This window comes from Symsagittifera roscoffensis, chromosome 1, assembly GCF_963678635.1.
Source record: "Symsagittifera roscoffensis chromosome 1, txSymRosc1.1, whole genome shotgun sequence".
Taxonomy (NCBI): Eukaryota; Metazoa; Xenacoelomorpha; order Acoela; family Convolutidae; genus Symsagittifera; species Symsagittifera roscoffensis.
In genome coordinates, this window is record NC_087062.1 from 58105725 (window position 1) to 58132743 (window position 27019).

The following is a 27019-nucleotide window of genomic DNA, read 5'->3' on the forward strand; positions in this document are numbered from 1 at the left end:
CCAGAAAAAATGTTTTGTTGGGGGGGGGGGGGGGGTTAGTTTGCGAAAACAATACACATTTAATTGTCAATATACAAAGATTGATTGTAATTTGAAAAACACAGAACCACTGCGCTGCTCATCTGAAATGGAGCATGAGTTCAGTGTGCAGGGGCGGATTTAGAGGGGGGAGGCCCTTTCTTCAGGGATTCGACCCCTTGCCGACCCAAAGTGTCCCTTCCTTTGGTACTTTTTAAGAAATTTTATTTTGGCTGACCGGGCCTAAAATTTTTCAAAAAGTGCCCAAAAACGGCTCTTTTTGACCTGTTTTTTCAAAATCTTGACTGCGGCGCAGACAATTTGACCGAAACAGCGTCTTTTTAGTGCTTTAGGAGGGCTCGGAAAATCAGTTTGGTCAACCTGTAAAAAAAAAGGTCGTCAAAATTTTCGACATTTTTTTGAAAACCTGCCCCCCTCGAAAGACCCACCCCTGACTGGAACAACCCTTGGATTTTTCTAACGGCGCCTTTGACACTAATTCATTTTTATTTTGAAGGAGAGCAGGCAACGAAAAAAGCGATTTTTCGGTCAAAACTGTTTGGTCTCAAAAAGGCAGACAAAATTTTTCAAGCATTTTTGAAAATCCTACGCCCTCCCCCCACCTCGAGAAAATCCTAGATCTGCTCCTGGTACGAACGGTTTCAACTAGAGTAGACGTTGTACTATTTTGAAATATGTTTTTTTTTAGCCAACCAACCCGGAGGCCTAACCCGAAGGTTAATTGTTTAGATTGACATGAGCATATATAACCAGCACCCATTAAGCTATTACTTACTTGCAAGAGCTTACCTTGCAAATTGCAGCGCACGTGCGATTTGATCCACCAATCATATGATTGCTGGGCACCATCACTACCGGAGCGCCGCAATGCCACAATATAAGCAAAAAAAGTCGATTAAAACGGAAACAGTATGCTGGTCTAGCGCAACGTCTACTCTAGTTGAAACCGTTCTTACCAGGAGCAGATCTAGGATTTTCTCGAGGTGGGGTGGGGGGGGCGTCGGATTTTTAAAAATGTTTCAAAAATTTTGTCTGCCTTTTTGAGACCAAACAGTTTTGACCGAAAAATCGCTTTTTTCGGTGCCTGCTCTCCTTCAAAATAAAAATGCATTGGTGTCAAAGGCGCCGTTAGAAAAATCCAAGGGTTGGCCCAGTCAGGGGTGGGTCTCTCGAGGGGGGCGGATTTTCAAAAGAATGTCGAAAATTTTTGAAAAAACAGGTCAAAAAGAGCCGTTTTTGGGCACTTTTTGAAAAATTTTAGGGCCGGTCAGCCAAAATAAAATTTCTTAAAAAGTACCAAAGGGGGGACACTTTGGGTCGGCAAGGGGTCGAATCCCTGAAGAAAGGGCGTCCCCCCTCTAAATCCGCCCCTGCACACTGAACTCATGCTCCATTTCAGAGGAGCAGCGCAGCGGTTCTGTGTTTTTCAAAAGGACAATCAATCTTTGTATATTGACAATTAAATGTGTATTGTTTTAGCAAACTAACCCCCCCCAAACAAAACAATTTTTCTGGCAAATCGGTGAGAGGTTGAACTTGCTTTCTCAATGAACTTTCACAATATATCGACTACTTCTATTTTGGTCTAAAGGTAACGTCTACAAATAACGCAAAGGTTGGAAACTCCAGTATCACAATTCACATTCCCATAGTTTTGTGTCAATTAACTTAGTAAAAAAAAGAGTAAAAACTTAGATTCGCGACTCCTTTCTATACAACACAAACAATCTGTAGCAAACCAGCTGATAGAAATTGAGTAAAAAATAGCTAGTTTGAAAATGGCCTACAAAAAGAGATTTGACGAAGTTTTCACAAGTTTTTTCTCTCCATTTATCTTGCGTAAATATCAGTTTGTGACTGGCACATCGAAGAAAACATGAAGCAGAAAAAAAACCACAAGCGGTACCAAAGCCGACAGTACTTGGACAGACACCCGTTAAGTCCAAAGAAGGTTGTCAATTAAAAATGTATAAACTCTAAAAAATACTTTTAAATTCCCACTTCAAATCACAGATATACATCAATTTCGCATATCAAACGACGCAACATGAGTCTGCTAAATCGTTTTAAAAACACAATTGTTTCTAAATTTTGAAAGACAAATGTTTCTAACTTGCAGAAAAAGCAAGATTGGTACCTGAAAACCAGACATGCTTGAATTAATATTTTTTTTCGGTTGACCCAATACAGAACTGAGAAATAGATTCAGTGATTCTGTTAGACAAGTTGACAAAACAAAATTGGCATAAAACAACTGAAAATTGAAAATTAAAAATAAAAAAAAACTTTGTCAAACATTGTCCACGTTTAAATTTGCGAAGGCTTTGGAGGGTAGAGAAGTTAAAACTTCAGCAAAAATGAAAAACTTTGGCAAAGGGGCTCAAAAAAGAAAAAAAATGCAATTTTATAACATTTGATTTTGACAAGATTTTTTTTCGCCCTCGAAATTACGCAATTTGTTATTCAAAACATGTAAATTTCAAAAAATCAAGACTACAAATTAGATGTCTTCAATCTACAAATCACCAGATAAACCCATGAGCTGGTTTCTAAAAATTTTTTTCAGACATAAGCAAAGCGGAACTTTGCATCACTTGCGATACAACGCAAGCCCAGCATTTCAAACGAGCAAATTGAAAATGAGACAAACAGAACAAAACAAAAAACCTTTTTCTTTCAGAAAAACATTCAAAACAATTTCAGAAAAAAGTCCAAAAACCCAACCATCAGTAATAAATAAGTTTATACTGTTTACCGAGCGGCCAACTAACTGAAAACAAGTAGGTAGAAGCCCATTGAAGCAAAAAAAAACAAATGTCATGAAAAAATGCTATTATGAAACAAAAAGTTCGAACAATTAAGTTTTAAAAATTTGAAGTCTTGCAACACAAACAACCTGAAACTTTCAAAAACAAATCAATCATTTTTGCTGTTACAGCAACAAAAATTTTAGCGGAAACCAATAAAGCTGAATTAAATTTTCAAGCAAAAAAAAACAAAAAAGAAAAAAACCAAAAAAAAAATTTAAGCAACCTCAAGGCTATATTTTAGAAAATTCAAGAGTAAAAAAAGTTTAACTAAGCTTACAGCACAGCATGATTACCGAATTGGAGACTAAGCCGACAAAAGATAAGCAGAAAAACTAAAATCCGACGACTAACAAAAAAATATTTCGATTTCATTAGGACACAAAAGCTACCACAAGACCTCTAGGCCAAATGAGAAGAAGCATAGGTGTTCAGGTTCATTAATAAAGCAACTTCACAATTTCCTACAGTCGTAATGTTATTTACTGTCTTACCTGTAAGAAAAAAATTTACAGGAAAGAAGCCTAGTTCCCGATTACAAGGCAATTTTCTCACGTCTACTGTGAACAATATACTGACCTAACTAAAAGGAAACCAAAAATTTAATTTTTATGATTACGGAATATCAAATTCAGCATTTTTAATACGGTTTTAGCAGACAGAAGTCAGCATCTACTTCTCTTTGGCATCTATAAATTTTATGTATTGTTATGCTAAAACATTGCCCGTAATTTTTTCTTTGATTAATTTCAGAATCATAGAATCAAAATTATTGTAACTTTAGGGCAGTTCTACCAATTTATATATCAATTCCTATCCTAAACTTGATTTAAAAAAAAAAACAGAAATGTTACTGTCCCATATGATGAAGAGCTCGCAAAACTGATAGTTTTCAGCCATTAAAAATGACTAACTCAATCGAGAAGAAATTGCAAAAATTTTGAAACAAACAAAAAAAGCATTTTGAGTTATATCAATTTCACATTTGGTAGACTAGTTTCTCAGAAAATTACTTGACAAAAATTTTAATATAGCTGAAATTGTTGATATCAGATGTGGCAAGGCAATTTTTGATGAAAGCAACAGTTTCAAAAAATCGATCAAAAACTCAAAGAAATTTTCTGAGACTTAAACTAAATTTCTACAAAGTGTGGAGCATTCCAGCTTATGCAGTTTACGGAAGATACACATAATCTACTTTTTTTGGTTGAACTCTTGATTCAAGATATGAAAGAACAGTTTTGAGCAATCGCAAAAATTTCAAAAAAACCAAAATGTCAAAAAAGCGTTTATATTCGGCCAAAAAATTTTTCTAAAAATTGGAGGTAACGGCTTATCTAGAAGATTTCCGCATTAGTTTTTTTTGCCATTTCAAGTTTAGCTTCAGATTTGGTACGGTAGTCTCTGTGAAAAAAAAAACGAAAATTCAAAAAATTGAGTCAAAGCTAAGGCTTTGGAAGGTAGAGAAATTAAAACTACAGCAGAAAGTAAAATTTTTGCCAATGCGACTCAAAAAATAATAAAAAAAGCCATTTCAGAAAACTTGATTCTGTCAAACAAGATTTTTTGCCCTCAAAATTACGCAATAGAAAATGATTATGCGTTTAAACATAAACCAAAACCGTTTAACTGAAAAAAAATAAATTAAATAAAACCCCTAAAAATCAGACTTCGAAGACCATCAAATTACAGAACTTTCACTCCTAGTGAAAAATTCTAAAATCAAAATGAAAATCAGGCTTTACAAAATAAGCTGATAGCAAACCGTACCAAGTAATATAAATTCAGTTTTAAAAAAATGAATCGACGGAAACAAGGCCGAAAACCACAAACCTGAAACAAATTAAAAGTCAACATTTTTTCCGAGAAAAGTATTTGAAAAACATCAACCCTGGAAACAAACTACTTTTATGTACTATTTGAATCATGGTATTTTTTGGGTTTTTTTTTAAATTGAGCTTGTCTTGAAGTTTACCATTCCCACAAAAATGACCATTCTCTGAACAAAATTAGTTAAGAGTGAAAAGGCTAGTACCCGATTGCAATACCTTTGCTTATCTCAAAAGTAAACAGAACTTTATTTCTAATTTGCATTAATTATGCAGCAACACTTTGCTGTACTGCTATAATATTTTACTCCTAGTTTCGAAACCGAGTTTGGGAATGTGGCGAACAGGAACGTCTGTTGTTTCTGATTGATATAAAGACTTCCATCACTCGGTACCTTCATCATGAGAATTTCCACCCAACTATATATTTCGCCAAATTTTTTTCTGTTTGCTTTATTTATTAATCAGTCACACTTTGGAGAGTAGTTTGTGAGATAAATCAAGTTTTTAAAACGGTCCAAAAAAATGACTTTTCTGGGGGCATAAATTTTTGTGTTAAACGAACTTGAGCATGACGGCTTAGGCTGGGGAGTTTCTCAGAACTCGTTTATTCAACTTGAAGCAATCTCAGATTTGAGAGGGTAGTTTTCGAGAAGTAAAGTTTCAAAAAGACGGTCAAAAAAAAATAAAATTGACCTGTAAAAAACATTGGGCGGCTTAGCTTAAGCAAGAGAGCTTGCCACAGCTCGTTCTTTTGATTTGAAGAACAATCTCGGATTTGGGAGGGTATTTGTTGAGATAAATACTCTACAATTTGGGCGTCGTAGCTAATGCAGGAGAATTTAATTCGCACATGAAGTTTGCACAATTCATTGTTTTTTCGAATTTCTTAAAAAATAGATGCCTTGTAAGCTGTTTGAATTGCTAGCACGATTTATGACTAGCGCATTTTTGATGAAATTAACCCAGCTTGAGAAAATTGGATCAACAGATAAAGTTTTTATTCCGCTGGAAATCTATAAATTAAATTCCACTTTTGAAACTAAAGTTAATTAGTTTTTTCACGCCATTTCCACGTTTGTATTTGAAGATTGCTATTTACGTCACTTTCAGCAGATGAATTTCAAATGAACTCAAAAATTGCATCTATACCTCAGTACATTCGTAAATACATCAATATGTATGAATGCACATCTGTAGTTACTAGAGACTTTTATGCACATTTTGAGTCTTTTTCCTGAAAAACAAGTTAGCAAGACTTTTACAAGAGTCGTTCCTACATTCATTACTCTTAAAAACGAAAAAATAATCTAAAAATATGCACCAAACACTCACCTCAGCCCACAGACTTTTTCGAAGACTATAGAATTAAGTAAGGTAAAAGGCGACTAGGGCGTGGGCTATCTTTCTTCTGGTATTTGACAGGGAAGTTTTTACCAAATCTTCGATTGTTGCGAAAAAGAAAAATTTATCGTAAGTATCTCAAAAAAGATGAAAAAAACATATCTCATACTTTTTCATAATGCATGCTTGTATCAAACAGGAATGAAGCTAAGAATCGAAACCTACTCAGACTGAAAAAAATGCAAACAACGAATCCGGTTGCTTGCCATAGCGATTTTTTTTGCCCCGGTCCTTACCCATTGCAAGACCAACGGTGTGGAGGTTGGTGTCATCCATTTCCCCGCAACTGGTCCCACCTTGAGGAGGCGGATGACACTGGGCTAAAGGTGTCCGCTATGATGCAGGAACGGAAAGTTATTTTTTATCGGAGGCGCGTTTTTGAAAAAATCTAAAACCTATTTCAGATAATTAAAAATTAAATAACTTATTGTATATCTGCACCAATTGTACAGCAAAACAAAACTGTCCTGCTATAATGATTTTTCCGTTAATAATGAATTCGATTTTGTGCAATAGTGTTTTGGTCAATAGGAACGTCTAACAATTCTGATTGCGTAAAAGTATCCGGCTGCTCATTAGGGTGATTAAAAGTTTACGGCTGCTCATTAGGGTGATAATCATCTACCTTGACAATAAGAACAGGAATTAAAAACCAGAGTGAAAAAAAAATAGTGAAATTTCAATAACCAATTTATATGAACAATGAGCAAGAAATGTATCTTATTTCCCCGTTTGACGAACAACTATCTGAATATATCAGAAGTATAATTACTTGATTCGTATTTGACGTAAGGGGAAACAAGGTGTGAATAGGAAACGAGACGACTATAAAAGAATTTTTGTAATTAAATTACAGCATAGAAACATTTTGAATCAACGGTAGACGTAGACCCTCGTCATAAGAGGGTGTCGGGATCATCTATAAGTCGAAGGTTGCGAGGAGAACGAACGAATGACGAAGTAGAAGAGGACGACTATTATGTCATATAATTATACAATACGATATCATATATATAATCATGTACAGCATTTGAAATTGCGAAGAGAACTTAAACTTCAGAAACGCATGAAACGACAACCGATTTGAGAACTTTTTAGACCGGACGAGTGAGCAAAGAGAAAACCAAAACATACAGAATATCTTTCATTTATTCAAATCAAAACTGCAGAAAAACATATTATGATCGAAACCGTTTCAAAACCAACAAGCTTGACAATTTCATAAGATACGATGTTAATTTCATTTTTAAAATTGAATTCTACTACAATTCAACTACAGTTAATGAAATTAGAGCTTTTGGTTCTGAAACTGGTCAGATGCCGAGATTTTCACATCTGTAAACATTCATTTGTTGGATTTGGACGTGAGAAGGCGAGAGGACTTAATAATGACGGAGTGGGTGTAAAATATGTTGAATTAAACAGGAGCTACTCTCTTTGCGATTCCCATTATCATAGAAAGAATGCTGAAAATCTGATGGAGGGTGAAAACTTTTTTCGCATGTTTAGTTGCATTTTATGATATTCTGGAAATGACTAAAGAGAGACGCCCCCAAATCAACCTGCAGCTTTTTGCTTAAGAGCGGCTTCAATTTTTGAATTTGCGATAATCGCTAGTGTCGTGCACTCATGTCGCCATCAGCTTACTCAACGTGATATTTACTATTTGCACGCACAGATTTTCATCTAACCAAATTCTGAACTCAATACAGAACAAAGAGGCACTAAAAGAAAGAAATTTAGGTGAGCAAAACAGGTGAGTTCGATCTTTCAAAAAAATAATAGACCCAATCAGTTATGCTGTAAATGCCACTTTCCTTTTCATTGTTTGTTCTTATAAGGTAATCTATTGTTTTTTTTCTGACTTTTCACATTCTTCTGCTTGCCATGAGTGCCTACTAAACAAGAGAAGGGGGACCACACGAGATGAGTTGTGATGAGGTGAAGGTAACAATCAATTTCGGAATCTAATTCATTTACACTACTGTTGGAGCGGAAAGGATATGGCTTGGGAATAATCATTAATTTAATTCATCCAGCAGAACTATTTCATTAGAGAGTAGAAGAAGAGATGATGTTGCTAGGATACGCTACCAGAAATCAGAAGATGAAATCAGATCAGAGCAGAGTTGAATAATAGTACAATACAGTCAGTACAGCCAATACACAATAATTTGCAATATCACAAAATTAATGAAAATTAATCAGGCCTAGCCATTTAGTTTTTAGTCGGCTGACTAAAGTACAATAGAATACAATTATTTGTACAGCTTCAACATCAAACAAATCTCCAAAAAATTTATCAGCTGCCCAAAAAAAAAGAAATTCATTATTGAACTACCAAGTAGAAAAATTAATCGACCCAATATGTATATTTATCAAAACTGTTCAGTCAACAAAATTCGAGGTTACTATTAGATACCGCCAGTGATAGTGATGGTATTAATATATGCATTTATAAAATTCGAATTGATTGAAAACTTTTGTCTTACTAAAACATGGCAATTTTGAACTGTGAAGCACCAGCAGTTAGATAGATCAAATGCCAATAACTGAAAAATACATTACATAACGCAACACGACTAACAAAACATCTCGTGCCACGATTTCCAGCACAGTCGGTTTATTCCGGAGTTACATTTCTTGGTCGAATATCCAACACAATAATTAAAGTTCAAAGTTAATTTTTCTGAAAATTTCGAGTACGCGAATTGTATTTTTGAGCAGTGTCAAAGTTTTAGTTCGTTGGCGATTTTGGAGGCAATCTGTTTGAAGCCTATTGACGTTCCAGCAATTCTCTTGAAACGCACTCCATTCAAGGAAAGTCGTGGTAACTTGCAAACCTGAAACATAGCCAACAGCCAGTTGGAAAAGTGTCAATGAACGCAAGGAAACCGATAAAAACAAATTTTTTTTTTCAAATATAAACTTCACATTTCGAATTTCCAAGTCAAAAAGAGATGGTCTTAAAACTCTTTGAATTTCAAGAAAAATTTATGATTGATACTTTTTTGATAAAATTAAGCCAAGTTGGAAAATTTGGATCACTAGGTGAGTTTTGTTTCCGCTAGAAAATCTTCAAATCAGAACCCACTGCCAAAACCAGAATTGGTCCACGTTTTTACGTGCCACTTTCAATTTCGTTATTTGAGAGCCCAGTTTCCCTCTTTTAGCTAATCAACTTGAATTAAAATTGAAAAAATTGTGAGGTTTCAATTTACCCTGAAATTATCCGAAACCATTTCATATGCTCTGCTTTTATGCTTGTTCACTAAAATACATGCTAACTTTAATTAGCATCAAACTTTTTAAGTTTCAAGGAAAGTAGCGAAGACACATGGGTGGAGTTGGTTTTTTTCATTTTTTAGGAGAACATATCTTAAAATTTAATCTTAAGCAGTTTGAGTTTTGACTTCTTTGTAAATCAGTTGAAGTCAAACTGCAAAAAAGTCAAATTGGGCCGGAACAAATTTAAGACATTTTCCCAAAAAAATTCACATCTACCTATTTATTTCTTCAATGCGTTCATAGTCACTGAAAAAGTTTGGACCATTAAAAAAAATTAGCATGTATTTTGAGTGTTCTCAGACAACTTCAAGAAAAATCAGTTTACGAACACAGCCCATTTTTATTCAGGTTGTTAAACTGCGAACTTTTAACAGAGGCTAAGCGGAGCTTTGCACCATTAGCACTAAAGCACAAATATAGCAAACCAGCCGAAATAGGATGAGACGATTACACCCAAAATGTCTATCTTTCTCGACCTGCCTTGAATACAGTTCATTTAAAAAACACGCTAATTAAGAGATTTGAATTAGAATTGAATTAGAGCTTAAGCGGTAACGAACCCGAAAACAACTGAGCAGACAACAGTTGAGCCGAAAAACTTATTTTCATGAAAAACGCTAGGTCGTTTTCTCAAAAATACGAAGGCATAAGAGCACATTTTTTTGCCTATCAAATGACTCAATATGAAGTCACTACGCCGATATAAAACAAGCTGAATTTTTTAAACCGAAAAAGTTGAAAAAAACTGAAATCATACCCAATACGAGTTGGAAAATTTACAGTCAAAGCCAAAATCGAATACAAACAGTATTTTAAATGCAGACTTGCTCAAAATGTGTATGTTGGTTGACAAAATACATAACTGAGAAATTGTTTCTGACTCTATTAGACAAGTTGGTTACCTGGAAAAAATTCTATGATGCATCATGCAATTTGGTAAGACTTGCTATTCGCAAGCGTAATAAAAGCCGGGTTACTCTTGCGTAAATTTTCATCTACACCCTTACGAAAAATCTGTTTTCAGTTTTTCATCCGATTTTCGAGTTGTCTATGCTTATAACCAACGACTAGGGCATGGATCTACATAAATGACCAACCTCCATTTCCCATTGGATGACACTGGCCTCGCCCTGATTAACCGACACCGCCCCTCCCGCCCCGTCTTGGAAAGTGCACAGCAGTAGGAACCTCTCCCTCTGTTCATAGTCACAATTATTATTGTCCAGTATCTTCCTGATTTCACTCATCATATCAGCCGGATCCATCGCACTAGTCGTCTTCATGTTCCACGTGAAGCGCAGAGAACGAGGTTTGTCAATTCCCCTGCCTCCTGCTCCCCCACTCATCGAGCCCCCTATAGTGCCCCCACCCTGGGCAGGTGCATGGAAACCTCCGCCTCCGTTGGTGACGTTCGTGTCGTGTTCCCTATAACGGAGGCACCATGTGAGTTAAATGCTCATTTCTTTAAAAAGATAGGCAGGTAGACAGTCAGTAGCGAAAAGCGGTTGATATTAATGATTATAGCCTATAAGGTAACTTACGTTTCCGAATAAAATTTCGCCGGTGTTCATTTCCTTGACTGAATCAATATCAGACAAAAAGCGTTCCATAACATGTAAAATAATGGTATGAACCTTTAAATTTCGACCGTGACTACTTGCAGGGTCATTAAGGGAGAGTGTAAACACTGAACACCGACTCACTCTATTATTAGAATCAAATGTAATTGAGTTGTTAAACATCATGACAACATCAATGAGGTAGTTTGAGATGCTCTCAGATAAGATGATTGGATTAATAAATACTGAAACTGACCAGATAAGAATGAGTTCAAAATCAATCCAGTCTGTGCTACTTGCCCTGTGATATTATGATGAGTGAAAACTGAGAAACTTTTGTGACGTCTGCCGCTGAAAACTCAAACAATTTCCGAGTTAAAAGATGAAAAATCTAATAAGGATTGATTATTGCAGTCCAATTTAACTGTTTAAAATTCGACACAAAAGCGAAGTTAAGAACAGAAACCCCAAGTCCGCCAATTGTTCAAAATAAAGCCAAAAAACAGTAGAAAAATAATTTACACAGAGGCGAACCTGCGCTTCGCAAACATTAGCCAGAACACGACAAAAAGCAGCTCAATAAAGTGAAATAAGAGAAGGCAGAAATCAGCCTCGAATTACTGAAAAAAATCTGCTACGTGTACAATTCGAACCTGCGACCTAGAAACTGAGACTCTCACGCCCTTACCACTCGGCCGACTCTTAAAAATACACAAACACTAGCTACAAATAAAGCAGAGAACTGATGATATGAAATTTCCAATGCTAAAGATTGTGACTATAGCAAAAGAGCCACAAATGGTGGCACTTTTGCGAACTAGGTTGCGAATTAGTTTGAACAAAAAGTAGATTTATACTGATTAACTACGCTCGCAACTTCGCTAGTTTAATCAAACTCAGAAACCGTGAAAAAACAAGCAAACCGTGTTTTTTTAAACATTTTTCATTTTTTTCAACTATCAAAGAAAAAATAGCCTAGCGCTCTTTGAATTTCTAGAATTATTTATGATAGAAGTTTTTTCGATAAAAATATCCCACTTTGAAAAAATTTGATCAATGGGTAAAATTTTGCTGGGAAACCTGTTTATGTCCATTTTCGAAATTAGAATTCGATTACGTTTTTCGCGGCCTTCATACTTTCACTGCTCGATAGTGGAGTTTGCATTCCTTTTAACAAAGGGAAAATGAAAAAAAAAACATTACGACCCACATAAGAATCTCAGCTACGTTCATCGACTCTTTATCAGCAAGGCGGTATGGCGCAGTAGTCAGAAAACTAGACTCTAATAGCGAGAGTGGGGTTTCAAATCACATAGAGAGCAGAGGTTATTTCATCCCTCACTTTCACGGTTAGTGTATAATGGCCTGTCAACTGCGCCATACCGCCTTGCTGTCTTCAATCACTCGCCATAAAAAAAAGCAGATACAGCATACCCTTTTATATTGCCAATGCTGAAATTCTAATTGTTGACATTTCAGAGATTTTGTCAGAACTGATCACTGAATTAAGCGAGTTGGGTTGGGGAAAAAATGAGCTCCGCTGAAAAATCTCATAATGAATATCCCACTATTAAAACCTAAACGGCATAAATTCCACATCTTTGACTTAATTATGAATCAAAAGAAAGCAGAATCTTTTGCGACATACATGAAGATACAATTTTAGCTCCAATCGGAAATCAAAATTAAAACGGTGTCTCAAAGAACACGACTTAGCACCAACACAAAAAATAATCATAAGCAAACTTCTAGGTAACCCTTTACAAAAATATCACCTTGAAAAGATTCAAAAAGCCATTTTCATTTGACGTAAATTGAGTTCACATTTGCATTGTTTTAAGAAAACCTATGTCATATTTTACAGAAGTCTTTTAATAAAAAAAAAACGATTAAAAATAGGAGAAAATGTGCATTACCCCCGAAATATAACACAAATTTCGTACGAAACTTGAAAGAATCAGAAAGCTCTCAAAACTGCGATCTTTTGCTTAAATATATCAAACACTAAAAAAATTTTGCGGGCATAAAATGACGCGGTTATTGCTCAAGGAGAGCTCGGAATATCAGTTGGATTAAGAAAAAGAGTAGCAAAAGGATAAGATCTTCGCTTGTTTATATCATGAAGTCTGATTCAGTTTGAACATTAACACTGGACAGTTGGAAAAGAGTTAATGCACGCGAGAAAACAGAAGCAAAAACTGCTTTAAATTAAATAAAACTACTTTTCAAATTTCAACAAGATAATCATAAGCATTTAAAGCTTAAGGAAAGCAAAAAAACGATAAATAAAAAAACACCTGCAATAAATGATTTTAAAAAATTGAAAAAAAAACATTCGGATAAATTTGAACAACAGCCAAGTGACAGTTGAAAACGAGTCAATGAACGCAAGTAAACAGCAAAAAGCAAAAAGGCAAGTAAACAGAGAAAATCTTAATTTTCGAATTAAGAAAAAAATGGCCTTTGAGCTCTCTGAATTTCTAGAACAACTAATAATTACTTTTTTTGATAAAATAAACGCAAATTGGTAAAACTGAATCAACGGCTTAAATTCCACATCTTTGACTTAATTATGAATCAAGAGAAAGCAGAATCTTTTGCGACATACATGAAGATACCATTCTAGCTCCAATCGGAAATCAAAATTAAAACGGTGTCTCAAAGAACACGACTTAGCACCAAAACAAAAAAAATAACCATAAGCATACTTCTAGGTAACCCTTTACAATAATATCACCTTGAAAAGATTCAATAAAGCCATTTTCATTTGAAGTAAATTGAGTTCACATTTGCATTGTTTTAAGAAAACCTATGTCAGACTTTACAGAAGTCTTTTAATTAAAAAACGATTCAAAATATGAGAAAATGTGAATTACCCCGAAATATAACACAAATTTCGTACGAAACTTGAAAGAATCAGAAAGCTCTCAAAACTGCGAACTTTTAATTAAATATATCAAACACTAAACAAATTTTGCCGGCATAAAATGACACGCTTATTGCTCAAGGAGAGCTCCGAATATCAGTTGGATTAAGAAAAATAGTCGCAAAAGGATAAGATCTTCGCTTGTTTATATCATGAAGTCTGATTCAGTTTGAACATAAACACTGGACAGTTGGAAAAGAGTTAATGCACGCGAGCAAACAGAAGCAAAAACTGCTTTAAATTAAATAAAACTACTTTTCAAATTTCACCAAAAAAATCATAAGCAATTAAAGCTTGAGGAAAGCACAAAAAACGATAAATAAAAAAAAACCTGCAATAAATAATTTTCAAAAATTGAAAAAAAACATTCGGATAAATTTGAACAACATAGCCAAGAGACAGTTGAAAACGAGTCAATGAACGCAAGTAAACAGCAAAAAGGCAAGTAAACAGAGAAAATCTCTATTTTCGAATTAAGAAAAAAATGGCCTTTAAGCTCTCTGAATTTCTAGAACAACTAATATTACTTTTTTGATAAAATAAACGCAATTTGGGAAAACTGAATCAACAGTAACATTTTCGAATTTAGAAGTCGATCATGTTTTAGTGACCTTAACAATTTCGCTTTTCGATAGTGGCGTTAGCCTTCCTTTACATGGAATTGAACTGAACTTCAGAAAACAAAAACTTAACCGCAAAAAAAGTAAATTTGAGTCTGAACAAATTGTACTTTTCCTAAAAAAAGTCATCGCGACCTATATATGAGTCTGAACTACGTTCATCGCCTGCTAATCAACCAAAAATGCCGATTATAAAAAAATGATATCCTAAACACAGTCAACAGATAGTTGGAAAAGAGCCAATGAATGCAATGAGACAAAAAAAGACATGGTTTTTGAAAAAACTTCAAGGTATTTTCAAATTATAAAATAGATGGGCTCAGAGCTCTTTGAAGTTCAAGAACAAGGTATCAATGGCAATTTTTAGATAAAACTAACCCCATTTGAGAGAACTGGGTAAATATTCAGGTAAAATTTTTTATTCCGCCGGGAAATTTGAAGATTACATTCTGGTAAAACTACAAACGTGGTAAGACCACAACATTAAAACTAATTGTGACACAGTGAGAACTCTACAAAAAAGCAGCTCCATAGAGTGTAGAAAGAAAAAGTAGAAATAGGCCTCGAATTAATAAAATTCTGCTGCGTCTCGGATTCGATTTGCGACCTAGCCATTATGAATCTCAGGCACTAACGACTCAGCCACGGATGCTTAATAAATCACAAACACTGGGCACAAATAAAACAGAGAACGGATGCTAAGAAATTTCCACTGCTACAGATCGTCATTGTAACATAAGTGCCAAAAAGGCCGGATAATTAAAATGCTAACACGCACAAAAGATGTCTTTTATGAAAAATTTGTTGACAGCAGAGGCCTCCGAGAAGTTTGCTCAGATGAGTCCTGTGAACAAAATTATTAAGGGTAAAAAGTCTAGTAACCGACTGCAACACACTTGCTATCGCAAGTGGAAAAAAGAAGATAAACGATTTTCAACAAAAGAAAAAAATCAACAATTTGAAGCAATTTTTTGCTCTTTCCACAATAAGGTTTTCATCGTCGACACACACTATTCACTATACTGAATCTGACAAAATTTAGGATCGAGAGAATAGGTATTTAATTTACGTAAACTCAACACAAACAATTATCCAATAAAATGCTATGCTTTTGATGTAAAATTGAAAAAATTGATCAATAAAGCCGAAAAATTTTATGTCTGATAAAGTTTACAATCAAAAAACTACTTAGAGTTCAACCCTCCATAAAAAGCACTAAGAAAAGGGTGGAAGTGGCTGGCAAAAAAAAATCAGAAACTAAGCCGACAAAAAATAAACAGAAAACCACAAATCGAGAAATCAGGAAAAACTTAAATTTAATTTATGATTTTTACCGCAAACATAATCGACAAACATTGAGGGATCCACAGTGAAGTTAATTAAAAGACTGTTGAACAATGAACGCAAAGAAACAACAAACTGAGTTGTTTTTCAGAAAAAAAAACTTCAATTATCGAACTTCAAAATTATATCGCCTTGAAGGTGACTGAAATTCAGGAACAGTTTATATTGACATTATGATAAAAATTAACTGAATACGAGAAAACTGGATCAAAATTCTTATTCCGCTGGGAAATCTGATAGTTACAAACCAATTTTCGTAGTTAACGTGAAACTTCTTCGAACACAGAGGCGAATTTGAGCTTTCAACCACTTGCAATTGAAAAATTATTGACTATGATTAAAGCAAATGAAAAGACAAACAAAAACTGAAAAAACTTACAAAAAATTGTCCTTTTTCAAAAAACTGGAACAAAATTAACTGCACCATTTGAAACTTTAAGAATCCGGTATTTGTCGCCTTCAGCATGGCTGATAATACTGCATCGAATGCACATAATACTCCTTGTATTTATAAAGAAAACCATTTCCAAAAGGTTATAATATGCATTTATGAAAAAGATCAAATAGCAAAAAAATTAGCTCTATTTCTTGGAATTCAATAACTTGCTAAAACTGAAATACTCTGAAATTATTCAACCACAATGAATGCAATTTATAAGTTCCCAAACTTTAGGCAAATTTGCTGCTGTGCCAAAAACAAGCAGACAAACAGAAGCTCATAAAGACTTTTTGACGCGGGGAGAATTTTTCGTTTAGAAAAAAACAGGTCCTTGCAAAATCATTGACCTTTGTCTTTGCAGGCAGGTGCGTTACCTCCTCGCTATATGCGCGAATCAACGTCTGACTTTTGATTTCAGATGAAACAAAGGTAGAAATGATTCAAGAGATTCTGTTAAACTAGTTGTTAACCCGAAAAAAAAATCTTTATTCCCATTTGAAAACGCTTGCGAATTGCAAGCCTAAACAATTTTATGAAAAAGGAGAATAAAAAATCACAAAGACTTATATAAGCGTCCTCACTATGTTCATCGATTCCTAAAACAAAAAGAAGCAAGTGTGCAGACAATACGTTAGGTGCTGAAATCCAAGAACAGAGTTATTTACGGAAAAAAACTTGTTGACCCGGTAAAACTAGGTTGCAAAACTTGCTATCACAAGTCTACACAAAATTGATGATTGACTTTTTTTGAAGAAACTAATGCAATTTGAGAAAACTGGATTAATAGAGTACTTTTTATTCCGCTGAAAAATCTAAGAATTACAACTCACTTTCAAAACTTTATATGCGACCTGAACAAAACTGGAAATGAACAAAACTTAAAAAGAAGTCAAAAGTCAACCGCAAAAAATATAATTTCCTTTCTTCTTGAAAAAAAATCATCACAACCTATATAAGTGTCTTCAGTACGTTCACTGACACATAAAATGCTAATTTCAAACAAAATTATCACACAAACATCTCATAACTTAATACAGTGCTGATTTAAATTATCCGGAAAAAACGAACAAAATTTGAAAATTCAAACACGTTTTTCTCGAATTGGGTTTGAAAAGATTAAAAGCGATGAGAATAAAATTTGCTCAGAATTTCACCAAAATTATTATGGTACCTCAAAAATGGGTAATTTTGGCTTTTTCCTATAATTCGAAAATCACGCTGAAACTACCTATTTGATTGATAAAACAATTTTTTTTTAAAAAAAGAAGCCTTTTGCACCACCCAACAAAGTTCTAGAAGAGTAAAAGTTCCTAAAACTTGCGTAAAAGCGTTTTAAATTTGGTTTTAAGCAAAGATTTAGATTTTTATATGGTAAATATGATCTTTTTTGGCTTTCAACCAAAAATACATTATCTTATACAGCTTTTTCGAAGTCTTACCCTTCTAGAACTTTAATGGGCTGTGCAAAAGGCTTCTTTTGATATTAAGTTTCAGCGTAATTTTTGATTAATTAGAAAACAGCCAAAATTACCCATAAATGTGGTAAAAATTTAGTTGCGAATTTTGCAAAATAAAATTCACCAAATTATTTGGTGAAAACCTGAGCAATTTTTATTTCGTTCACTTTTAGTCTAAACTTAACCCGGTTTGAGAAAATGGTTTTGAAGTTTCAAATGTTTCTCGTGTCCGGTTAATTTAAATCAGCACTGTACTAATCTATTTATATTTGCATGCTCTACAATTAAAAACAGAACTAATTCAAGCGCAGTAAAATACAAAACAAAGGGCAATCAACATGAAACAGAATGGTAGAAGCGTTAGTTTATAGTAGAGAAAGATGAAAGTAAAATATTCGAGGATATTCGCTGTTTACCTGGACTGAAAGCGAGAAGAGGACTTGCTACTAGGAAGGTCGTTTTTGAACCTGCAAAACACCAATAACTTTCTTCATCCAAAGCGAGTCAATTTCCAGGGGATCTTTTTTCCAGGCTTTTTGTCAAAGAACACCAAATCGTAGTCGACCATTCGAGAATTAAGTCATATTTCATAACTTTTCAACTATTCATTAATACAAAGTTTTTCGGAATTTTTGACATTTAACGTGTCCACGACGACAACCTTTCATTTTGATAAGGCGAAAGTATTTAATGCATTTTTAGTGCCGTTAAAGAAAAAATTATCATATGGAGCTATGAGATTGAACAACCAAACGATCATTGCCTAAAAATACTATTTCAGATAACAAGGAACCTTAAATGCCCCTGCACGAAATACTACGCTCGTTTCAAATTTCAGCCACTTTGTTTTTCGCTCATCAATGCAGAAAGCAATCTGAATATTGATATGTGACCAAAAATGAGAAAATAATGAATGATCTTAATTGGTATGGTTGCATGACTCAATAACATGAGGTTGATTTGTAAACCATTAGATATTGCATAGTGAAAACTCTGACAGAATTGAATGCATGGAATATGTTGAAATTCCAGCTTCGAGTTATCAACCGATGTTTAAATGACAGACTATTTTAGTTTCCAACTAACTGTTGCCTCTTATCTACTAAGGGCGAGTTCCCCATGCTATAAGCACCGGCCGCTGCCTCGTATACGTCTCCGGTACTAGAGTGTCTATTACGACTCTTTGGACTACGGTCAGCCTTAGAACTGCCACAGAACAGCAAAACAGTGATGTCTACAGAACTTCTTCTTGTGTGTCTTCTTTCCCTTTTAGACGACTTTTTTCTACAAAATCATCCACCCAATTCTCATTCATTTCATCTTCAGCATCATTATAGAAGCAATTGCGGTCGATTAACCATTGAAATAGAGAGCATGATTTCCCTAAGTCAGTAACATCATATCAAGCATCTCTTTTAGTTAATAGAATGATTATTTATAAGCTTCTATAAATTGACTCAACACACCGCCACCACCTGCATGCGCCACTATCAGGATAGAGAACAATATTCATGCACATAAATCACAGAGAAGTTAGGCATTACAACGAGCAACACTTATTCTAAAAAAATCATAACAGCCCTTGAGCCATTTAGCCTGCAAATTGATAGGGAATGAAAAAAACTTACCTCTTGCTGAATCGGTTTGATATTCTTTCGAACAGCGATGCTTGCACTGAGCTGCCTCTTGTGAACTCACTATGACCACCCTGGTTGGCCCCTTTTGCTGAAGAGGGGGCTGCTGGGTTGACGTTTGCCGCGGGAGGGATGTTTAGGGCTGTCCGGTGATCCTTAACAGGACCCCCGTGATATGTTTGCCTGCCCGCAACTTGTCTCGACAGCGAGGGGTTCTGAGGGGATGGACCTTGAGGTGCAATTTGGGAGCCAGGAGGGGCACCTCTCACTGACCCAGAATGGAGACTTGGTTGTTGCTGTGACGTGGGCTGCATTCTGGCTAAGCCAACTCCGCTAGTTGAGGAGGGCGAACTGAAATAAATGTTAAGCTCTTCTAGTCGAATAACCAAACCATTTATATATTTTAGATTTGTTACAAAGTCAAAACATACAAATGAGGCCGTATAGTCTGGACATAACAGCACGTGAAACTACCACATCGTTCTGTAGTAACATAGGTAAAAGTTGGTCCTCAAGACAAATTTCGTAGTAACTTTCTAAGTCTGAGACAATCTACAAGCGCTTGACAGATAAAATGATAAGACATAGCTATCAGTAAGGCTAAAATGAATAGACGCATGAACAAGTGGGTTTATGCAAACTAGAGATAGAGATTAAGACAAGGTCAGCAGAATACGACAGAACAGAACAGAATAGAACAAGATAGAGGATTCTCGAACAGATCAGAGCTTCGTTTGTCTCTTCTCTTACTCGATAACTACTGCCCCTGTTGATATTTCGACTCCTGTCGACTCGATTGGAGCTCTTGGGGATTGTAGGTTATAGAACAGCTGGCCTGGGGATCCAGTCGTTCCTGTTACCACCGGCTTTGCCGTTATGAGATGCATAGTATGCCTTTGTCTGGCACTGTTTCTGTGAGTTGAGGATGATGTTGATGATGATACTATGCTAGAGTGGCGATCTGTGTTCATAGATGAGGCCATAGTTGCAGCTACGGACGAGATCATGGACATAGGTGATGTTGTGGTATCCGTGACATACTTGTTTGACAACACACTAGCTGGGGTTGTGGTCGACGTAGTGGTTCCAGTGTTGACTTGGGTTTGTGTATGGGCCAAGGGAACATTGCTGGAGGGAGTTGCCACTACATCTGCCGATTTGCCACTCAGGCTGCACATACACATACAGTAGCATTAGTTAGTTGCGTTAGTTCATATTTTACATATTTTACTTTTCAAGAAAGAACCCAAAGAAAGTTGAAAGTGAAGGCACTCTAAGAATTGAGTCAGTAGAAAAAGCATCTAAGGAATATGAACTCTAGGTTATATCTACAGACACTGAAGAAGTCAATTGAACTCAATTTAGTCAGGTTAAGTGTGACGGAATTTCCAACAAAACAAACGAGGAAACCAAAAGTTCCATTCAGCCAAGTAACTCAAGCTCAAATATGAAACGGATTCAAACAATCAGGTTGTCCACATAGCATATCTATCAAGGCCACCTAGGATTTTCTGGGTCGAACTGGTCGGTGCCATAGGGAAGGAACGACTGTTCGTTGTGCATTGCGAAGGGGTATACAACTCCTTGAGGGTTGAAATCCTGGACCCCGCTGGACAACTGACCCAGCCGGAAAGGCTGTCCTCCGCCTGCAGTGCTTGGTCTGGTGGGGAGAGAGGGGTGACTTTCCGAGTTGCCAATATTTGAGTGGCCGTAAGTGGGATTATAAAAAGGATTGGTAGGGGACGCATCTAACTGATGAACGGCCGAGTTCCGTACTCGTGATTCTTCCACGCTAAATCAAATGGACAATTCACTCCATAATGCCATCAAATTATTCTGCCGTAAGGATGGCCGAGACGAAACAAAAAAAGCAATACCTTTAACTTTATATTTTCGATTTTTGTCATTTTGAAGAACATAGCCATCAAACAGCTGAACAAGCGTCAAAAAACTAGAGTAAAAAAGGAAAAAAAAACTATTGATTTTTTTACACAGTGATACAACCCTGGAGCGTAAAAATGTGACTATAAAAAACCGTAAAATCGTGACAAATTTCATATTTTCACACTTCGAAACATTACAAAATAGGAAACAATCTGGCCATTCTCCTACATGTATGATCCATACAGCTCACTTAAAAATCGAAGTAGGGGAAATATGGGAAAAAGAAAAAAATAAAACTATTTTTACGTCGTAATATTTGCATTCACATATTTTTGAAACGGCTTAATCAGAGCTGATCATGATTTCAAAAAAAATCAAGACAAGCCGCCAATCATTACTTTCTCTGGAATGAAGAGGCATTCGAAGGCAAACAAAAAATTGAACAAGCTTGCTGAAATCTTAAATAAGAAGAAATCCATGAACGCAAGTAAACAGAAAAAAAAACTGGCTTTTTATGAAAAAATTCGGAAAATTTTAAACAGAGAGGCGAAGATACGCTTCGCAAACACTAGCGAAAGCACGGATAAAACGCAGCTTTATAAAATGAAAAAAGAAAAAGAAGAAATAAGCCTCAAATTAGCAAAAATTCGGCAACGTCTCGGATTCGATCTTCGACCGCTCGCGATCTAGAAATTATTTATCTCACGCACTAACCACTGAACCACAGACACTGAAATTCTTTCAAACATTAGACACAAATAAAGCAGAGAACAGATGCTATAAAATTTCCAATGCTACAGATCGTGATTATAGCTGAAGTGCTACCAAATAATAAACACTATTATTTGCAAGTTAGGTTAGAAAAAAAGAAAGCTCGTAATGATACACTAGCTGCTCGCAAGTGTAATTAATAGTATCTATACATTAATTTTAACTGTTTATTCGCGGTTATAAGAACACATTGATTGGTCCTGGTCGAATGTTGAGATAAACTCACTATTTATCCGAATTCAAATTCTGTGACATACACCATTTACCAATGTGTAAAATTTAAGCACGAAAAATAACACATAACATTTCTTCATTAAGGGTATTCTCGCTCTTCCAAAAACCCTAGTATGCAATATAATTTCTGTTAATTTTCCGAACAAAAAAACAACACACTACCGAAAACACGGATAAAAAGCAGCTCTATAAAATGAAAAAAGAAAAAGTAGACACAAACCAAGTATTAGTTAAAATTCGGCTACGTGTCGGATACAATCCTGCTACCTACATATTATTAGTCTAATGCACTAACCACTCAGCCAAATACTCTTAACAATTCGCTAACACTAGCCAAAAAAGCAGAGAACAAATGCTATGAAATTTTCAATGCTATAGATTGTGATAATAGCGAAAGTGCCACCAACTAAGCATCTCTGATTGGGAGTTAGATTGGAAAAAAAGATTCGTACTAGTACACTAGGCTCGCAAGTGTGAACAACTAGCATCAGGCCTAATGTTTACACAGGCGAAGTTGCACTTCGCATAACAAGCAAAAATATGACCGATAATGCTACTGGGAAAAACAAAATGAGCAAAACTTTGACTCTAGTAAAACTTTGAGCCTAGAAAACATCTTAAGTGACTCACGTCAATTACGAGTCTACATAATTGCTAAGTAACGCAAGCCAATTATGACGCATTATCAGTACCAGTCAATTTGAAGAAAAAAAAGAAATTTACCAACTAGCATGCCTCAATTTATAGAGCGGACGCATTTTAGCCAGTATACCAAAAAGTTCATTAAGAACATCCAACCATGCCCAGGTTCGAACCCTCTTATTTTGTTGCGGCTCTCCTTCCCTACTTTTACGCTACAGATCTATGATACCTTGAAGCTAAAGTGATATTTGTAATATAAAAGTCTGTGCGTATATCCCTAGCAATGGCTGCACTTAATAGCTGGTTTTTGATCAAAATTAACCCTTTCAAAATGAACACTTTCACATTTTGACGCAACATTTTGTTCATACTATAACACAAGCTTTGCTTGTGTAAAAAAACTAACGAGTGCAATGTTTAACATTTCATTTTTCTTTTGACTTAGATATACCCTGTCCAATTGAACAGTTAAAAAATTTTAAGTTTAAATTTTTTAAGACCTTTCTTTCTGCTCAGCTAACTTCCGTTCAATTGAACAAATTGAATGTCTCCCGACATCTTATTCGAGCGTATTATCGAGCGTTAAACACTAGGTGGGTCATATCAGAAGATCGAAGATGCAAATAAAAAGTAAAATGAAAACAATTCATAGGTTTCTTCAAAAATTTATTTTCTTGATATTTTGGACTAACCATTTGCAAAAAAAAAATAACTAAGTACCTTCATTTGAAGTAGAAAAAAAATCAAAGTCGAAAAGCCAAAGTTTTCTGAGGTTTTTTTCGTGGTGAGTTTATAAGCTAACAGGTTTGCATTCAAATTATCTATGTGGTTTAGCAAGTTGGCTCAAAAGTGCCCAGTGTGAAGGCAGTAAAGATAAATAGCTAAATTGTAAATTTCAGAAAATCTACTTATTTCATATTTTTTTTATTTCAAAGTGCTTATTTACCACAAAATCATGAGCCAAACCGCGATAAATTAGAATTGAGCGTAATAAAATTTCCAAATTTTTGTGAGCAAACAAAAAAAAACATTAGGACTTATATAAATGTCCCCACAACGTTCATTGACACTTGAACAACCAAAACTTATACGTTATCTTTGTTATGAAAATACCATATGGCTTAAATAGGATTTTTAAAGATAATATGTACTCTCCTGAAGCCTATTATCAGTTAAATCTGTTGGCTATTTCAAAAAATTCAAAATATGAGAGCTTAAATCACACTAAAATGTTCAAAACATGAACAAAAGAGTGAAAAAACTGATTTTTGAAAAAACTTAAGCTTTGGAATTTTGAGTAAAAAAACATGGCCTTGCAGCTTTTTGACATTGAACAACTCACACAGAGACTAAGCTGCACTTCGCAAACACTAGGGAGAAAACGAGAAAGAGTAGCTCCAAAAAGTTAAATAAGAAAAGATAGAAATACGCCTCGATTTAGTAAACCATTTTATTACTACAATCGATAGCTTGCAAGTGTAAAAATTGACACCGTTTTGATAAAATTAGCTCTACTTGAAAAAACTGCATCAAAATGTACAAAAGAACTTCCGGGAAATCTCAAAAACAAAATCTAAGCTAAAAGTCGATCACGTTTTCGTCTTCTCCATATTCAACGAATCTTACACAGAGGTGAAGCTTTGCTTAACAAACACTAACAAGAACTCGACAAAAAGCAGCTCTATGAAGTACATTTTGAAAAGGTAGAAATAAGCCTCGATTTGGTAAAAATTCGGCTGCTCGGATTTGATCTGCGACCTTGAGAATATGAGTCTCACACACTAACCACTCAGCCACGGACGCTAAATAAATCACAAACATTAACAACAAAGAAAGCAGAGTAGAGATGATACGAAAATTTCAATGCTGCAGACTGTGATTATAGCATTAAGGCACACAAATGAGTGCACTCTTTTAATGAACACTTTTTTATGTGCAAGTTAGATTAGAAAAACGAAGGTTCGTACTAAGACACTAAGTAAAAAACTACAGGACATTCAATCTCTCACTCTATTCCTCTGTGCAGATAGGTCTAAAAAGCGGATAAATTCAAAACCAATAGTCGATAAAAACTTTTTGGAACTTTTTTGAAACTGAGTGCGAAACCAAACTAAAAGGGCTTATACATAAAGCAATATAGAGCTCTTAAGAATTTGGGGTACCAAAAATGCTTCACTTTAAGCTACAAAATTGGCAAACTATGAATCAACATGCTTCAATTGAACCAGACATAATTGAGTACTCCAAAAATTGACTAAAACAGCCTTTTTGAACAAATTCACCGCAAGTGAAGCAATCATTTCTAACACAAATTTAAGAACCTTGTGTTTCAGATTTACGCTTTCATATTTGAAAGTTGTATAGTTTTGCATTCGGCAAAAATGTTTCAATTTGATGAGCACAAAAACAAAACTGTTTTTCGTGACCTTTGCAGTTCGATAGTTGAGTTTCCCTTCCTTTTAACAAAGCAAATGAACTGAACTAATAAAAAGAAATAATTAGTCAAATCGCGCAAAAAAGTGATACAATTCAAGCGCAGCATTGCAAGCTAGCGAATAGAAAATGAGACAAATTACAAAATCGGAACAAAAATTGGGGAAAAAATAGAAATAATGTTTACCAAGCGACCACTAAGCCGACAACAGGCGGATAGATGCCCACTGAGCAGAAAACAAAAAAAAATGTCATTGTGTTCAATGGCCATTGTTGTCCAAAAACAGAAATTGTTGTCATAAAAAAACTTTAAAGTCTCGAGACAAACTACCTGAATTTCTTTTTTTTAAAAAAAGATCAATTTTTGTCTTTTAAGCGACACAAAATAGGCTAACTAACACAAGCCGAACCATTTAGGCCAAATATAGCTTTTAAGCGAAACAAAAAATATAACAAAAGAAAATACACAAACACTAGCGAGAACACGACGGAAAAGCAGCTCTATAAATTGCAAAAAAAGTAGAAGTAAAAAAAAGTTCTGCTTTGTCTTGCATTCGATCATGCGACCTACTTTGAACTAGAAGATTGAAAGTCTCACGCACTAACCACTCAAAACGCACGCTTAATACATCACAAACATTAGCCACAAATAAAGCAGAGAACAGACGCTATGAAATTTCCACTGCTAGACCACGATTATAGCAAAAATGCCACCAAATAAGTTAACACTTTCCACTTTCAATGAACACTTTTTATTTGCGAGTTAGGTTAGAAAAAAAAGGTTCGTACTAATACACTACGCTGATGGCTAGTGTAAATAAGACTATTGTAAATTCGAAACACTGGCATCTACGATGACATTGTTGAAAGCACAAAAAAGTTCGCATTTGTTGCAATAAAAACGAATAAACATCAGCAGACAAACTAAAGACCGACAATTCAATTTTTCCCCCAAAAAAAACTTTCAATTTCATACATACTAAAAAAAAGTTCCGGCCGGGACTTCAACTCCAGACCTAGGAGAGAAAAGGCAACAGAAATAACACTATCCCAGGTGGGAACGAACCTATAAAGTTTTGAGGTTTCATATTGACGCAAGTAAGATTAGTAAGAAAAGTCTAGTACCCAATTACAAAGGCCAGTTCGCGGTGAAAAAAGTCTAATTCCCGATTACAAGAGAAATGTTGTAGCAAGTGTAAACACAGTAAAATTCAAAGTAAAATTATTCAAAAACAAGTGAAAAATGGACAACCAACAGACATTGGAAAAGAGCCAATTATTGCAAAAAAAAGCAGAAAAAAATTCTTTGATTTTTTTTGTGAAAACTTTAACTTTCGAACTTCAAATAAAAAACATATGGCCTTAAAGCTCTTTGAAGGACAAACAATTTTATTGGCACTTTTATGGTAAAATTGACCCAACTTGAGACAACCAGATTATTAGGAATAGCTTTTATTCCGCTGTGAAATCCGATAACAAGAGAGTTGTCGTAGCAAGTGTAAGCACAGTAAAAATGCAAAGTAAAATTATTTAAAAATTAGAGAAAAAAGACAACCAACAGGAATTGGAAAAGAGCCAATTATTCCAAGAAAAAAGAAAAAATGATGTTTTTTAGAAACCTTCAACTTTCGAACTTAAAAACATATGGCCTTATAGCTCTTTGAAGGTCAAAAACAAAAGATTATTGACACTTTTTGGTAAAATCGTAT

General features: G+C 35.0%; 1 protein-coding gene across 8 annotated transcripts in view; it reads right to left on the reverse strand.

Annotated features, from left to right (window-relative positions):
- Positions 1–7325: 7325 nt before the first annotated feature.
- LOC134846324 (MAP/microtubule affinity-regulating kinase 3-like) overlaps positions 7326–27019 on the reverse strand; it is a 35689-nt gene continuing 15995 nt past the window's right edge. For 2 of the 8 annotated variants that reach the window (XM_063863690.1, XM_063863682.1), the window contains 4 exons: positions 19341–19697; positions 18799–18996; positions 10465–10792; positions 7326–8922 (listed from right to left, as the gene is read on the reverse strand). In XM_063863690.1, the coding sequence (XP_063719760.1) occupies positions 8809–8922; positions 10465–10792; positions 18799–18996; positions 19341–19697 (997 nt within the window). In that variant the 3' untranslated portion in view covers positions 7326–8808. Of the gene's footprint in view, positions 8923–10464; positions 10793–11226; positions 11278–18128; positions 18180–18798; positions 18997–19340; positions 19698–20847; positions 21139–27019 lie in introns of all 8 variants that reach the window. The other 6 variants (XM_063863640.1, XM_063863657.1, XM_063863649.1 and 3 more) reach the window with 6 other exon arrangements.